The sequence below is a fragment of the Coffea arabica genome, chromosome 6e, assembly GCF_036785885.1.
Source record: "Coffea arabica cultivar ET-39 chromosome 6e, Coffea Arabica ET-39 HiFi, whole genome shotgun sequence".
Lineage (NCBI taxonomy): Eukaryota > Viridiplantae > Streptophyta > Magnoliopsida > Gentianales > Rubiaceae > Coffea > Coffea arabica.
In genome coordinates this window covers 6,956,572-6,972,715 of record NC_092321.1, presented here as the reverse complement: position 1 = coordinate 6,972,715, position 16,144 = coordinate 6,956,572, and the positions used below count along the sequence as shown (strand labels likewise).

The window sequence follows — 16,144 nt, the reverse complement described above, 5'->3', positions numbered from 1 at the left end:
AACGGATTTTTTCTCAACCCACGATGCAAACAAAAATAGGAATGAAATTTCAAAACGCAGAAAGTCTCGACAACACGCGCCCCCGAAAGGCTAGCACTAATCAATAACAAATATGACGCATGAAAAAGAAATACTACAAAATTTTATTACGAATATCTGGAAAAACACAATTGGTTTTCCAGTCTACAAGAAATATTTAAAGTCCTAACTGACAAACAACAACAACAAAGAGAGATCTACTGCTTTACTATGACTTTCACAACATACAAAAGATTGGTAAACCAAGAATCACAGAATACCTACAATTGTAAAACCAATGGTTCACCGTGTGTGAGATCTTGACAAGTATGCTTTTGCCAATGAGAAACAGGTTTCTTTCTGCCTTCTGAACTCGCCATATCGCAAGAAAAAATAACCAAGATAGTCGAAATCAATTGGAGACATTTTTGCCTGTGAAAAGTGCGATACTCAATAGTTAAACAAAATTTCTTCCTCTTTAACTCTGACTGTTCCCTACATTCCCTGTATTTATTTCGGCAGTCGAGGGGATGCTGAAAACACCGCTCACTAATGAAGGCAAAGAAATAATACCTGGATTAAAGCCCATAACGCCCAATACAAGTGTGATGCTAACATGTACATATTTGTCTCGATATAAAGAGCTTCCAAATCTTTGTCAGACACCTGATGTCAAAAGCAACTCAGTTGACTAATTTCATGTTCAGCAAACTGCATAAAAAGTTCGTGAGACACATTTCGAGTTTCTTATATGCTAAAGATGTTAACCATCAATGAAGCTAGAAATAAAATTGTCAGAGCACCTACGTATTCACATCAGAGACACATTACTGTCGCAAATGCTTATGAAGACAAATTGCTTATTGTAACTAAAACATTCGTCCATCTTCCTATATGAATCCCGGACATGTGATTTTTCAAATTGACAATAATGCTTTTACTTGATGAAATAATTGTATATCTCAAATCATTCTGCAATCTGGTTTGGTTAATGTGGATGAAAGAACAGAATGGGATAAAGGTAACAACATAGAATGATCTTGAACCACATATGTACAAACTACTTTACCATACTTTAGTAACCAAAGCTGAATTGCACAGATTACATACAAAAAAACGAACTAGTGTTACAAAGGATGATATTTGAAAGCAGCATAGTAACAAAGCCTAAAGTAACAGAAACTGAATTAAGTAGCAGCAAAGACCAGGTCCATAACCAACAGCATGTCAGTCATCAATACTTCTGCTAGAGTAAAGCCAAGAAGAAGAAGGAGAAATACAATCATCTCCCTGCAATTGGCATTTGACAGCCATCACAGTTAACTTCCTAAAATACATAGCAGAAATCCACTTTAGTATTTCAGGTGGGAAGAAACAAAAAAAAATCCAATTCACCAATATATACAACCATCAAGCCATGAGATCTGCTCACATCTTACGAGTTGGAGACAGCCTATCTAGGTTAAGTTTTTAGAACACACAACTTTGTATAACCCGAAAAAGAAAATTGTTAATGGCAAGTACAATGAGTTTACAGTAAACACATACCTCCTCTGGTCTTTCAGGGTCTAAATAGTGTCTGAAGAAATGATATTGTTCATCCTTGTTTGGGCACCTACATGCAGATAAATTTTCCATATCACCTCAAGTTTTTTATAGCATCAAATGAGTGGAAGAGAAGATTGAAATGACATACAAGCTGTAGTCACAATCATAGCCAGCATATTCGTTAAAGTGATTCCCAATGTCAAAACCTCTGTAACTATATGATCCATACTCAAAATCAATGATGTAGAGTCTTTCTGCACATTCATCAAAAGACAGTCATTGGTCAAATTGAAATAGTAGTATCAACTACTAATTCAGAATGAATGTTGACAATAGGTTAATCTCCAGACTTCCCATGAAGAACCATTTACGCATCACCCCTTAAGAAAAAGACGACTATTTTCGACCAAAATCCTTATTCGACATGTTCCCATTCACTACTAGACAGTGGCCAATCAAGCAAAGCCAAATGAGCTAGAGAACTGATATTTCCTAGTCAAGTTTAATATCATACATGATTCAGAGGCCTGTGCTTCATAATGAATTTTATAAGTTAGCTGGAAAAACTCAAGCCTACAGTATCTCAACTTGCAGGACTGAACCCATAACTAATATATTGCATTTTAGGCAAAAGGATAGATGCAATGATGCGGTGCAACTTGTCCAGGTTTCTAGAAAACAACAAATAAATGGAAACAAAGGAAATGGGAGTTAATTTGTGGCTGTTATGCATACATAGAGCACCCCCAACAGGAAAACATTAGGAAGGGGTGCGAAGTCTCAACAGAAAAACCATTAGGTTTAGGCATAAATACCTTCATCATCATTAAGCATCAAATTTCCTGAAAGCAAGTCATTATGAGCATAGACTACTGGGGCATCAAGACATCCAGTCAATTCCTGTTCCACAAAGATATATTTACCACATCATGTGAAACTGAACCTGTCGAGAGAAGACTACTGTATCGATTTAAACAGGGTAACATGCTCCCACACTGAAGCTTGACTCCAAGACATAGCCACAACACATGGACACTTTTATGATGAATGACAGAGAGAACTAAATTCAATCTGTCATAGAGCCGAGTAAATTATCTATTTTAGAAAATTGGTACAAAAGAAATTTATATTTTATTTTAGTATTTTAGTAAATTTATACAAAACTGCTGGTTTAGAATTGATACAAAAGAAAATAAACAGTGTAAAACAGAAATTGTTTCAAGCAAAAATTAATAGCTTATCATGCCACAGATAACTTCATGACTCAGGGACAGGGAAGAATCATTCTCCATTGATATATCTACAGAGAAACATTTCCAAAAGAATACTCAAATAAAAAAAAAAGGGGAAAAACATTTGAAGAAGGAAATTTAAAAATCATCAGAAACTCATAAATGTGTATTCAAAAGCCAAACCATGCTTTGACTTCAGCATGAAATCCTATTTTGACAACTTTTTAGGTGGCTGAGTCTGTTCAGATAGTAGATTATTTGGAAATTTTCTTCAATAACACTGTAACACTTTTTGTGATATATGAGATAAAAATGCAGTTGGAAAGATAAAAGGTGATTGGAAACGTATCTATGATGCAATCAAAAATTTTTTGCAAATAATTACCAATCCAAACAAACACTTTTCAACAATTTAATGACAATATGCCATCAACTTGATAAAACGGACAGCATTACTAGAGAGATATTCCTCAAAGATTGCTATAATCAAACATCAGAATCTCAAACCCAACTTAACAAAAAAACCAATATATTTTCATTCTTCCTTTGCATATGCAATGTTCACTAACACTCAATCATAGCCAATAGTCTTCGCAAAATGCATACACCAAAATTTATGGACAAGAAGATATTATACAGAAAGATATGTCATGATAAGTCACCCAGTTCCATAAGAGGAAGAAAGAGAAACATATTGGATTACAGATGATACAAGAAGTCAGAGGAGATAATACCTTGAGCTCAATGATTTCACTAATTATTTCTTTAAATGAAATTGTTTCATACTTCTTCTGCTCCTCAAAATCATCAAAGTTGAGGTTTGACGCTGCATTCAACAATAAAAGCAACTCAGACATGACCAAAAACAAGGGATGACAGACATAATGCTTTTAAATGAGCAAAAACCTTCAGGAAGTAGAATATGAATATAGATGTATAGCATCCCATGTATAGACCTTTTCCATAGAATTTGAAGATGTCATTCCACAGTTGAGGTTCTTTAGAACCTGGTATATCCACCTGATGAAACTTACGAAGTTGTTTAGCAATTTCAGCTGCTAGCTTTGGCTCTCTCATGTCTGTCAAGAGTGTAAAACATATCAACAATGACATATCATGTTAAAAAGTCAAACTTCATCATTTAAGGCAAACTTTCCATAGCAAGGATGAATGTCAAAACTAATTTCAGGTCAGTGGCTCCTTACAATTTTCATCCATGTACCTAGACTAGTGAATTACTCTCTCCAACCCAGTTAAACTGTGTACTGAGCTTTTATTAAGTTCATCCAACATAATGTCCACTTTTCTTTAATAATAGCATGAACTTACCGAAGGACCATTTACATATGTCCTAAATCTATAGACTAAAAAACTCATTTCTGTTTGTTCTCCACAGTTGCATTTTGAGTGCATATACTCGTGCTCCAAAACCAGAAGCCACTAGAAATTTATTTCCAGATAGAAGAACAACTTAGAAAGGTTCCCAAACTGAATTAAAAATCAAGAGTTTAAACAAATCTCAAAGGAAAAGGAGCAATTTTACATTTTCTTGTACATGCAACCAATAGCCAACCCAGATGGCATGAATTAAAGTTCAGTTAATTTGAGTCAAGTGAGTTCTAATTGGAAAATGTTTATTTCCTTCAATGCATTTCCAAAAATTTACCTGGTGGAGCCAGAGTTCGTGCATCAATAAATGACTGCACCATTCCATTCGCAAATATTCCAAGTAACTTTGCACCAAATCCTGCTGCTGAAAGGTATGGGATAGCCTAAAAATATATTGCAGTCAGTACCAGAGTGATAAAGAATTTCCAAGAATAAAAAATCACGATAGCCAACCCAGAATTTCTCCCATGAAGACAACCACTTTGTAACAGCTTTTTGTTTCTTTTACTATGTCAGTAAAGCAATAAAAAAGAATATCACAATGTGAGCGTATGAATACATAGCATCTCTAAGACACCACAAAATAGTAGAAATTTCTCGAAATGATCAGCAGAAAATTTAGAAAGATAAAATGTTTTGTTTTAAAGAAGAAGCACCATCTGAAGTTACTGACACTACATCAGAAACAAATGCAACTTCACATTTTAGCAGTGCAAAGAGGCTTTACAGAATCGTAATATAAATAAAGCAGACAAGTATTGCACTTGATAATTGAATAATCTCATTGAGTTGATCATGTCAACATCAAGCCCGAGGACTCACCTGTAGTTCCCTTTCACGATTGATGACGTACTCAGTATTAGGACCATACAACCTTACTGTAATATTGACAATATTCCCGTTTTTTTCCACAACAGAAACCTTTAGCACTGCAAAAAGTAAACGACTATTACTCAAATAAAATTCAACCGTAATTAAACTTGAGAAAAAAAAATATTGACATTAATAACCAGAAATCAGGTACTGTAATTTTCATGCATATCAGACACACTAAGTTCCAAGTAAATTCAAGCAGTATTCGCAGCAACACGAAGTTCCAACTAAAATCAAGCATTGCTTATGGCTTAATTACTCGTAAGCACACAAAACTGAAAACCTACATAGATTTGTTATGCCACCGGAAACTCTCTCAACAGAGAAGTGAGACTCGTCCAAATTAGACCACTTCTTGAACAGGTCCTTGCACAGCTCTCTGAAGTAAAACCAGAGAAAATCATCAGAACATTCAAAAAATTACTAGATTGAAGCATTTATTTGGACATTCCTATCTCAAAACAAATTACTTCCACCGAGGCATATGTTAAAAGCACTGAAGTTTGATAGTCACATTCTTTTTAACTAAGGATGATAAAATCATCAATTCAACTGACCCTCCCCCAACCCCAAATCCGTGTAATGAGTCAGTCTAGAGATGAAACAGCTCAAATCACGCCGAGATAAACTAAGATCACAGAGATAATCTCCAGAATTTAAATCCGCCAACAACCATTGGGCCAACATCGTAAATTAGATAAAACACTCAAATTTTATGCCATAACTAAACAGAAGAGCACATGTATTTAAAGCATATTCAACAGAAAGCTCGTAAGAAGCTGAAAACACAACACTATCCCAAAAATAATCTGCCTCCAATTAGTTTAAACGACATAGGAATCTGAAACAACAGGAAATGAAAGAAGATAAACTTACACGATCCGCGGCTTCATATCGGAAGGCGATAGGGAGTGGTCGATGGTGAGGGAAGACGACGGAATGTCAGAGGTATGGCTCTCTGCAACTTCGATGGCGTTCCAGATATTGACTGCCCCCATCTTGTCTTCCGATATTTGGGATATTCAAATATTTTTAGCAGAGCTGATTACTTGCCTATTTGGTGTTTGTTGGAGCGACAAGGAAGGCCTTAGCTTGATATTTGTAGTGCCGGGAAAAACGCTGGCTCCGTTTGGAAGTAAGATTATATTAAAACGCGGTGATGTTAGTGATGCTGACAAAGCAATTAGTAAATGGCAATTCTGTCCCTTCCCTTTTGCTTTTGTATTGACCATTTAGTTTTGCACTAGTTTTGACCTTTGACTTTCCTTTTTTTTAAGTGTGATATTATTACGAAAGTTCAGTTTCTCCCTTGTCTCCCAATCAGACTTAGCCATTTAAACACGTTAAAGAAGAGCAATCTCTTCGTGGCTCATGGGCAGGTGGCGTGGAATATTAATGTGGGAACCCAATTCAGATTTTTCCTACTCATTTTATCTGCGAGTCGAATTCGAACAGTGCGATATTGGAAATAAAATAATTAAGTTTGAACTTATTAAATTTTAGAAGCCGAGCTCGAACTCAATTTTAATTTATGTTACTCGAGCTCAAGTTTAAATTTAATTAAATCTAATCAAATTCAATCGAATCTATTCGAACATAATCGAGTCTAATCAAACTTACGTGATAAAAATTAGTGTTTTATATATAATTTTAAATAAATAATATTATTGACATTTCAGAATAATAAATATAAAAAATTAAATAAAAAATATATATATAATAAAAAGCTCGATTAACTCGTCCAACCTTTGAATACAATATAATGGAGTTCGAACTCGACTCATGAGATCAAACAAGCAGCTCAAATTCAATCAAAACGAGATCGAGTCAAGCTGTTGTTGTTGACAGAATAGCTCGCGGTTTCGAGGTGAACTACTTGGCTCAGCGTCACCCTAATCTCGCTTACTAACCTTAGGATGAAAAAAGGGAAAAACTCTTTGGATTAATCGATTCTTTGCATCCAGCGTCTCCTAAGTTCCTGTTCAGACTACTTGGCGTAATTTTTACTAAATTTGAAAAAAACTTGTATAATTTTGTTGTAATTACTATAAATTTTACATAAATTTAATTATATCCGTTAATTAATTTAATTTTTTATAATAAGATTGCATGAGTTTATATCCAAAAGGTACATGGATTACGGCATCTTGGACAACCCAGATTGGACAGCCCAGAGTTTGAGAAGGAATGGGACCAATGAGGGATAGTTTCCGGCCTAGGAAAAGATGTCGTCGGTTTACAAAAGAGGATACAGCAATTAGTATAACATTACAAGTGTCAAAGGAATGCCGTCTTGGGAGTCAAGCGGTGTCACTGTCAGTAGTAGACCAAGTGCCCAACAAATCCCAGCAAGACTGCGACCAATCGACTTTGGAACCCATGAATCATGAGCCGGGCCTAATTTTACAAATGCAGAGCACCTGTTGAATAATGAAATAGTAAACCCGATCATTTCCGTGAAGGTTAACTCATCATCTTATCCGCCAAATTTGCCCTTCCGTCCATACGAACTCTTTTCTCCTCCGTTTCTTCTTCTGTACCAACAGCGAAACAAGAAGCTGATGGCGGCTGAGCTGAGCGCCTAGTAAGTAAGATATCATTCCGCCATTGAAGTCTCAAAAGCCAGGGAGAGAGACAACCTAAAGGTATTATTATCGCGTTGTATCAAATGAGGAACTAGGGAAATTTTGTTCCTTGTATACGTAGGTGCAGTTCATATAATGCACGTTAGGTGTTTGTGGTTATGTCCAGTCCAGTGCAGTCATCTCTTGCTTAAGATTTTGTGGTGTTTAAAAGAAGGAGGAGAAAAAAATAACAAAAAACACAGGAGCAAGAAAAATGTATTGGACGATCCAAAAAAAAAAAAAAAGCACGGGAGTGAGAAAAAATGTATTGAACTAGCGAGGTGGACATTTGTTAATTGGGGTTGGGGTGCCTGAGGTGAGGTCGAGATAAGGCTTGCATTACTAGAAATTATTATGCCTGAATATCTCTTTTTACTTTTCCCGTTTTCCATGCCTCTCTGTATTTCAATGTACAAGTATGTCATATTTTTAAATTCATTTATTAGGGAAGCCAAAGTTTTTGTTTGCATCTTATGCGCATATCGTTGATGTTGGCAAATAGAAAGGTTATGGTGTTTGCTCCAGTATCTGGATCTTAGTACATTTGACTTCAAGCATTTTTTTTTTCCATGTGCAGACACGGAAAAGATGATGAGATTACTGCTCTCAAAGACGGCTTCTACAAGAAATAGCCTTCATTTTTCCCAGTTCAATTCTCAAGTAAGTTTGCAATACTAGCAGGAGGAGTTATATGAGTTGTAGTACCTAGACTTAACTTGTTATACTTGACAGAGAGGCATGCATAGTAGAAACAAGAAAGCAATGGAGTTCATTGCCAAAGGATGGAATGCTCTGAAGGAAGTTGATAGAGTGATAGATTATTGTGATCTTAATGACCACCGTCTCATCCCTATGCTTAGGGTAAGTTTGATCAAGTATTCTCACTGCATTCATATTTAAGTACATCAATTGTGTTATTCCCATCCTTACATTTGGTAGCTTGTAGACAAGTGGCAGAGGATTTTGCAGCATTTCCTCTGCATAAATGTCTACTGTGCAATTGATGCATTGAAGATAACGCAAAACTTTTAGCTGATAAATTTCTTTCCTTATCTTGGTTAAACATTTTCTTTTGGATATTTTGATAAAATTCTGATAAGTCACTTTTATCTGTTGAATTTGAATTTATCTTGGTGGAATTTTTTGCTATGAACCTTCAAGATTTGGACATTGGAATTTGATTATTTTAACATCTGATTCACTCTAGTCAACCATAGGACTGATGATACAGCCATAGATGTGAGGATAGTCTTCCAAATTGTCCTTTTTGGTTTCTCATGCTCTGACTACAGAGTAAGTAGTTTTTTTTTCCTTTTGGCCTTTTGTTCCAAATTGGCCTTTGTGGATAATTCCACAACTCCATCAGAACCCCTTGTCATCAGTTCACCTTCAAGTTGCAACATCACACTGCTCTTGGTTTCTCCGTCTTCAGGGGTGCATACATCACTGGTTCTAGTAGTGCTTGCCAAATTTTCTGGTCTCTTTTTTGGGGCATGGTTCCATCATAATACTACTGGAAACCATGAGTTTTACTCGTATCTCCATCTTCCCAAGAGACTGCACTAGACAAAGTCTCTTTCTCAAGTGTTGGGGTACGCAGCATTTGAACCATTGCATCAGCCAGTCCAGTTAATTCTTTTGATTGTGATGGATTGGTGCTCCTTCTGTTCTTCCTCATGTTGGATTGATTCGTTTGACTGGCTTTTCGCTTCTTTAATGCTTTGCCTCCATGCTTAACTAAATCCATCACCTCTGCTGCTGGATGTGGTGGACCTGGTGGTGGACTACTTTTGCCATCTGACTTCTTGAATTTGTGCAGTTTCTACTCAAATGAGAGTTCCAGTAGTTCTTAATCTCATTGTCTCTTCTACCTGGCCAATGTCCCGTACCACCTTAGAAAGGTCATCATTAATAATCACCCTATCATTATTAATCATAAATTAGGAGTAATAAAATTTATATGCACAATTTCCAAGGCTGAACTTAGGTAGGATTTTATTTTCACTCATTTACTCGTGTAGCGTTGGGGACTAAGATGTTTGCGAACACATTTGTAAGAGATTGTAATTCATTAGCTAAATGAGATTATGTCAGGCTTGTTTAAGTAAATGAAATGACAAGTAAATGAAATGACAATGAATGATCTTAGAAATAGAAGCAAGTGGAGATATCCCATGATTGACCATTTTTTCCTGCATAACTTTTTTATTTTTCTCTTTGTAGTTCTTTTTCCTCTTGTTTATTTTTATTTTTATTTTGGTATTTTTTGTTGTTGGGGGGGGGGGGGGGGAGGGGGGAGGTATTCCTGAAACTATACTGTTTCTATTTCCAACTAGAAGATATAGTTGTATATTTTTAGATTGAGAATTTTCTGTGCCCTAGAGATCTCACATTCTTTTGCAAATTTTTACTCTTTTACGGTGTTATATTAGACAGCAAAGGAGAACTTTGAATTGGCCCTAGAGGCTGACAACTCAAACACCCATGCAAGATATTGGTTGTCAAAACTGCATCTGAAATATCATGCCCCTGGTGCATGTAAAGCTATGTAAGAACCTAAACTTTTCCAATTTGCCTTTAATTTTGATTTTTCTTTTTTCTTCTGTTATGATTGATGCTTTCAGGTTTTAAATATTGGTAACCAACACAAAATCATTGTCTTAAAAAAGTCCGATTGTAATTCTGTTGTTTTGTTTTTTCCAAACAATTGTAATGATTAGTGTGATGTTGACCAGTTATTATAGTCCAAGATGCATTTGCACACCCGTTTTGTGATAGGATGTTGTACTTTCCCTCTTAAACGATCCATTTGGAAATGGAGAGAGTGTGTATAATAAGTATGTTATATGATTAGTTATGTATTTCTTAGCCATATGTTTTTCATTGAACTAGAATTCTTTGCTTTGAAATTTATCGAATAAATTCCACAATTTATCTTCATTTGGACATTTAGAATTGATTTCCAATTCTAAAGACAAAAAATGATCGACTACGTGTTTTGTCCATTGAATTTCCACGAAGTTGTGCTATTCATGTAAAACCATATTCATTTCTCTTATATTTCTGCTATTTCATCTTCATGGACATGTCTTACTGTTTTTCTTCAATCACAACAGAGGAGCTGCTTTGTTAGTGGAAGCTGCTGACATGGGTGATAAAGATGCGCAATATGAATTAGGTTGCCGACTCAGAGTTGAGGTTAGCTTTCATGTGCATAGAATTGTGCATGTTAGCATTTTAGTTCAAGAAATGGTGTATTTGATTGACAAGCACTAGTTGAAACCCAAAAATATTTTGGCTGATATGTGTGTAATTGCGTTGCTGACTGAACTGATTTTCACAGAATGACTATGTTCAATCAGATCAACAGGCTTTCTACTATTTAGAGAAGGCAGTCGACCAGGTATGTTTTGCTAGATATTATTCTTATACCATAGCCTAGTTAAAGTCTGCCAAATATGCTTATCAAAGCTGTCTACATATCTAGTTGCATCCAGGTGCTCTTTACCTCTTAGGTGCTGTCTATTTGACTGGAGATTGTGTGAAGAAAGATGTTGCATCTGCTATATGGTGTTTCCATAGGGCTTCTGAGAGGGTAATAACTTTCATCTATCTGCTTCTTGTAGTGCAACTTGTAATTACTTAGTCATGATGCTTTGAAAAAAAAAAAAAATAGAAGAACCATTCTTCCGCCAATTTCTTGCAAAGTGATCTGGCAAAGCAAAAGCATACATGTGTGTGTATTTTGTAAGCACAAAGCAAATATTTTGTTTTGTCTGTTGCATAGTGCAAACAGGCATCATGGTATCCTATATGAGATCTTAGACTGTTAATTAGTGATTAAAGGGTCAATAAGAAACTTTGACTAACTTTTCGCCTGTGGGGATTATCCTTATCAGAAATTATGCTGAACTCTCCACTGTGCTGTCAACTTTTCTGCAGGGTCATGCTGGAGCCGCCATAGCATATGGTTCCCTGCTTCTTAGAGGCAAGATGCCCGTGTTCTTTTTCAGCCTTGTGCATTGATTTACTATATTGGTGGAAAATATTGTGATGTACATAATTTGGTTGAGAAAGAAACTGTTTGGTTATTTGCCTTTAAGAGATTGACACGGTTCAGGAGGTTTTTTTTTTTTTTTTTTTTTTTTTATACAGCAATGATAACATTTCTATAACCTAATCTACACGGTTCAGGAGGTTATTTGTCGCAAACATTTGAGTAACAAATGTAACATGGGATTCAGCTGGGAAGTTTTCTTTCCCTGCTCTGTTGACTCATTCTGATGAAGCACATTTATTGTTACTAAACTTTAATTTAATTACCTTAAGCATGAAATTGATGTCATTTTTCAGGTGCGGAAGTTCCAGAATCGCTAACAAGATTTAGTACAAAAAGGAGATCCCTGACCAGAATACAAAGAAATAAGGGGGAAAGGAGTGAGCTTAATCCACTTGAGATGGCGAGAGATCAATTTGAAATAGCTGCAAAAGGAGGATGCGACCTTGGTTTTAGATGGCTGAAAAGGCTCGAGGAGGAAGAGAAGCGCGTTGCGGCTCCGTGACAAAATGAAGGAGTACTTCCGTACAATTAATTAAACAATTAGCAAACAGCTGCAAAAAGCAGGATGCCGCTTTGGGTTTAGATGTGGTTGAAAAGACTTGAGGAGGAGAGGAGAGTGGCGTTCACTGGCTGGCTTCATGACAAAATGTTAAGACAAGGGCCTCGGTACAAGTAAGTTAAATGAACAACCAGCAAAAGAGGGATTATATAGATTAGATAAATAATTCATTCTAGATCTCCACTGTAATCTTCAGCCTGGGCTTTGCTCTTTCCCAGTGTGAGTCGGACAAAGATATCAAAGATGCATTACTGCACAGGTATTTTCTCTAACAGAGCAATTTTTCACTCCATATGCGATGCTAGCCGAAATTAAATGCATGTATACCCAAATAATTTCATATGACGGAGACTTGTTGATTTTATTTGCATGCTTGGTCTTACTCTTAGGTGAGGGATTCAACCAGTTCCATGACCATGATACCATGATAGTCCTCTCCCTCTCCCGCCAAACTCCAAAGAATGAAATGGATAATCTTACCAAGGTGGTGGTGTTTAGATTGCAATTTTCTATTTATTGAAAAACTTTTACATTTTTCTTAAATGCATTTGTTAATAATTTTTTTATTTTACGTGCATCAAATTATATATATATATATATATATATATATATATATATATATATATGTATAATATTTTTATAAAAATTTCAAAAAATAACAATTTAAACAGGTGAAAACAAATTCCATTTTCGCTTGTAGTTGATTCCAATTATTAGCAGTAAGTCGTTGTGATATAAAACCACTAGGGTTACTTAGCAATGACTACGTACAATTTAGGGATAATTTCAGAAACCTCCCCTGAGGTTTCTGACACTTTCACTGACATCCCCTGAGGTTCTCAAAATTTCACTTACCTCCCTTGCTTTTGATTTTGTGGTAACAATCCAGTCCAAATCAGATTAAAATATTATTTTCATGTGTGAGAAGGTATTTTTATTCCATAGCTACCCTTTGCAGAAGTTGTATTAGTAGAAGATTCAAAGAAGAATAAATGATTTGGACTAATTAGTAAAGTTGAGGGGGGGTAAGTGCAATACAAAAAATTGCATGCACCAGATGTGCCATGCAACAGTTATTTGGCAGATTTTGCAACGGCTAGCTGCAAATTGCAACGGCCAGAAGGTTTGCTGTTTCAGTAGCAATAGCATATAAAGCAAAGCAACTTAACTACCTCTGAGGTTTCAAGCTATTAACATTCTTTGCTACTAATTTGGAGTGATAACAAGTGCATTTGCTGTGCTACAATTAGAGCTCTGAGTAAAAAGTTTTAGCTGCAACCATGGCCTCTTCAAGCCATAGGGGAGAATCATGGAATTCACCTACATTTTTCTCCATTAAAAACAGGTTTTGCCGCTGTAATCGCAAAGCAACCGTAATGATATCAGAGAGTGAAAGGAATCCAGACAAGTTGTATTTCTATTGAGAAATTTCCAACTTTGTGATGAATTTTAAAAAAATTCTACAAAAGGGGTGATTTTGGGTTTAATTTCCGTCAGGGGGGTCTTCGCATTTGTGAATTTCACAAATGCGAGCTTACAAGAGCTCGCATTCGTGGAATGCGAGCTCTGGTTATTGAGCTCGCATTCCACGAATGCGAGCTCTTCTCAATTTTTTTTTTTTTCTTTTTTAAGAGCTAGGGAATTATTTCTAGGAAGCAAATGCGAGCTCTTATCTTTTTTATTTTGGTATTTTTTGAGAGGTAGGGAATTATTTGCAGAAAGCTTCTAATTTTTGTTTTAAAAAATGTTGCAAATATTTAAAATTTTGCAAATAGCTCGCATTTGTTAAATTTGACCTGCAAAAATTGTATTTAACTTTTTTGTTAGATTTCGCATTTATAAGTATGACTTGTAGAAAATTAGATTCAAATTTAGATGTATTAGGGTTTTAAAAATATTATATAAGTGATAAAAATTTTATAAATTGTAAAAATAAAATCAAACTGCTTGGATAATTAAATGTTATATTTGCATAAGAAATAATACAATAATCATAATAATGATAATACAATAATATTGGTGTAATAAAACTGCCATTAATTTAAATATTTACTTATAATGCCCAAAGAGCCTAATTACCAATTTTTTCTTCTCGCGCTCAAATATAACATTAACCCGCATGCGAGCTAACCTTGAAATAGAAAAAACACAGAATCCCGCTTGCGGGTTTCAGGAGTATTCAGATATTCTCATATGCACCTATGCAAATCGAACCAACCGGATATCTTATCCGTATCCCATTTTTTTAAATAAAAATCTTATAAATTTGAAAAATAAAATCAAATTTAGATGTATTAGGGTTTTAAAAATATTATATAAGTGATAAAAATTTTATAAATTGTAAAAATAAAATCAAATTTAAATAATTAAATGTTATATTTGCATAAGAAATAATACAATAATCATAATAATGATAATACAATAATATTGGTGTAATAAAACTGCCATTAATTTAAATATTTACTTATAATGCCCAAAGAGCCTAATTACCAATTTTTTCTTCTCGCGCTCAAATATAACATTAACCCGCATGCGAGCTAACCTTGAAATAGAAAAAACACATAATCCCGCTTGCGGGTTTCAACGTTATTCTGCGCTTCGTGTGTTTGCTTTTGTTTTGCTTTTGTCTTTTTTTTTTCGAAATGGAGGGTTGGCGGTGGAGCTTAGTACGAGAGCTCACTGAACTCTAATAGGTTTCTAATTAGGTTTCTAATAAAGACTTCGTTCGATATGTGATATTTCAGCCGAACTTCGAATCCATGGCACTTATTACGCGCTTAAGCCACCTGTCCACATTAGCAATCAAATGGCTTGATATCAAGAATTCCACAAAGGTAAATTACCTAATAACCTTGCAAAATAGGCTATCCATCTTCCTTGAGTTCATATAAAAACATTATCCTAAATACCAAAAAGGACAAGCTTGAATTCCCAATCCCACCTGTGTACATAAATTGTTCTTATTTGATTGAACTTCTTGTCTTGTAACAAATGACTCCACAGACATTTTCTTGCAAAGTACGTAATTTGAAGTCAGGCGTGTAATCTTGCATGACAAGAATAGGTACGTAAAGAATAAGAAAATTCATTATGTAACTTAAACATAAACGGTAGTAATTAACCCCAACTACTTGGGATATATCTGTAATTTTGGCCCTGATGACGTCAGAAAAGGGGCCCAATTTTTATCAAGGGAGGTAAGTGAAATTTTGAGAACCTCAGGGGATGTCAGTGAAAGTGTCAGAAACCTCAGGGGAGGTTTCTGAAATTATCCCTACAATTTATAACAAACCCTGTACAGTTGTTTTGTTAACTTTTTCTGCTGTAGGAAATCAAAATGTCAGCTTTTTTTGCGATCTTCTTTTACTGTTATACTAGAAACAAGAAAGAAAGCGCTGAGGTCCCCAAAATTCTCTGCTATTTCACGCGCTTTAGGGACCTACCACTAGCGAGCGTGATTGCTCAGAGGCTTCACAAGATGCGCCTCCGGAGACTCGTTCACCGGAAACTGAGAAACGAGAGCAGGATGCGTGCCAACTAATGTCGCCTCAACCGGCAGTGGCAGCGCGGATCACTTTTTTCTTTTATTCTTTTTTTTTTTTCTAAATTATGCAGGCGATCCATGATCTTTAGGACATACATTGATTTGATTTGTGATGATGATCACAGTTAAATTTATTTAAAATTTTCTTGTATAATAAAAGTGGAGAGCAAAATATCATTGTAAATAATAATAATAAATTAAGTGGATCAAAATTCAAGTTTGATCTCTTTTTGACTTAGCACAAGGGACTCAAATAAATTAATTTTCTGATGTATAATAATTTGACACTACACTGTT

The 16,144-nt window shown here is 35.3% G+C and overlaps 2 protein-coding genes across 6 annotated transcripts; one reads left to right on the top strand and one right to left on the bottom strand.

Annotated features, from left to right (window-relative positions):
• Positions 1–113: 113 nt before the first annotated feature.
• Positions 114–6,184, bottom strand: LOC113695106 (probable ethanolamine kinase). 2 transcript variants are annotated; one of them, XM_027214073.2, is made up of 11 exons: positions 5,937–6,183; positions 5,348–5,439; positions 5,010–5,116; positions 4,465–4,570; positions 3,755–3,877; positions 3,533–3,624; positions 2,382–2,466; positions 1,715–1,820; positions 1,567–1,633; positions 592–684; positions 114–450 (listed from the first exon to the last, which is right to left on the bottom strand). In XM_027214073.2, exons 1-11 carry the CDS (start codon positions 6,056–6,058, stop codon positions 322–324), a joined length of 1,122 nt encoding a protein of 373 aa, XP_027069874.1. In that variant the 5' UTR covers positions 6,059–6,183; the 3' UTR covers positions 114–321. The 2 variants fall into 2 exon arrangements, with proteins under 2 accessions (XP_027069874.1, XP_071910930.1); XM_072054829.1 differs by lacking the exon at positions 114–450 and having other exon boundaries at positions 591–729; positions 5,937–6,184.
• A 656-nt stretch (positions 6,185–6,840) lies between these two features.
• Positions 6,841–12,846, top strand: LOC113694560 (uncharacterized). Of its 4 annotated transcripts, XR_003449418.2 has the most exons (12): positions 6,841–6,927; positions 7,189–7,705; positions 8,262–8,344; positions 8,417–8,545; positions 10,117–10,232; positions 10,801–10,882; positions 11,028–11,087; positions 11,172–11,279; positions 11,627–11,672; positions 12,038–12,416; positions 12,500–12,562; positions 12,693–12,846. XR_003449418.2 is itself a non-coding variant. In XM_027213398.2 (11 exons), exons 4-11 carry the CDS (start codon positions 8,273–8,275, stop codon positions 12,244–12,246), a joined length of 822 nt encoding a protein of 273 aa, XP_027069199.1. In that variant the 5' UTR covers positions 6,841–6,927; positions 7,189–7,522; positions 7,607–7,705; positions 8,262–8,272; the 3' UTR covers positions 12,247–12,575. The 4 variants fall into 4 exon arrangements, 2 of the variants coding, with proteins under 2 accessions (XP_027069199.1, XP_027069198.1); XR_011816833.1 differs by having other exon boundaries at positions 12,038–12,562; XM_027213398.2 differs by lacking the exon at positions 12,693–12,846 and having other exon boundaries at positions 7,189–7,522; positions 7,607–7,705; positions 12,038–12,575.
• Positions 12,847–16,144: the final 3,298 nt, after the last annotated feature.

Excerpts from the sequence above, each read along its gene's own strand:
- LOC113695106 (XM_027214073.2), bottom strand. The coding sequence starts at position 6,058 with ATGGGGGCAGTCAATATCTGGAACGCCATCGAAGTTGCAGAGAGCCAT. Across the intron at positions 2,467-3,532 it reads GTGAAATCATTGAGCTCAAG|GAATTGACTGGATGTCTTGA; the intron begins GTATTATCTCCT and ends TTTGTGGAACAG. Across the intron at positions 685-1,566 it reads ACCCTGAAAGACCAGAGGAG|GTGTCTGACAAAGATTTGGA; the intron begins GTATGTGTTTAC and ends TTTTGACATCAG.
- LOC113694560 (XM_027213398.2), top strand. The coding sequence starts at position 8,273 with ATGATGAGATTACTGCTCTCAAAGACGGCTTCTACAAGAAATAGCCTT. Across the intron at positions 8,345-8,416 it reads TTTCCCAGTTCAATTCTCAA|AGAGGCATGCATAGTAGAAA; the intron begins GTAAGTTTGCAA and ends TATACTTGACAG. Across the intron at positions 10,233-10,800 it reads CCTGGTGCATGTAAAGCTAT|AGGAGCTGCTTTGTTAGTGG; the intron begins GTAAGAACCTAA and ends CAATCACAACAG.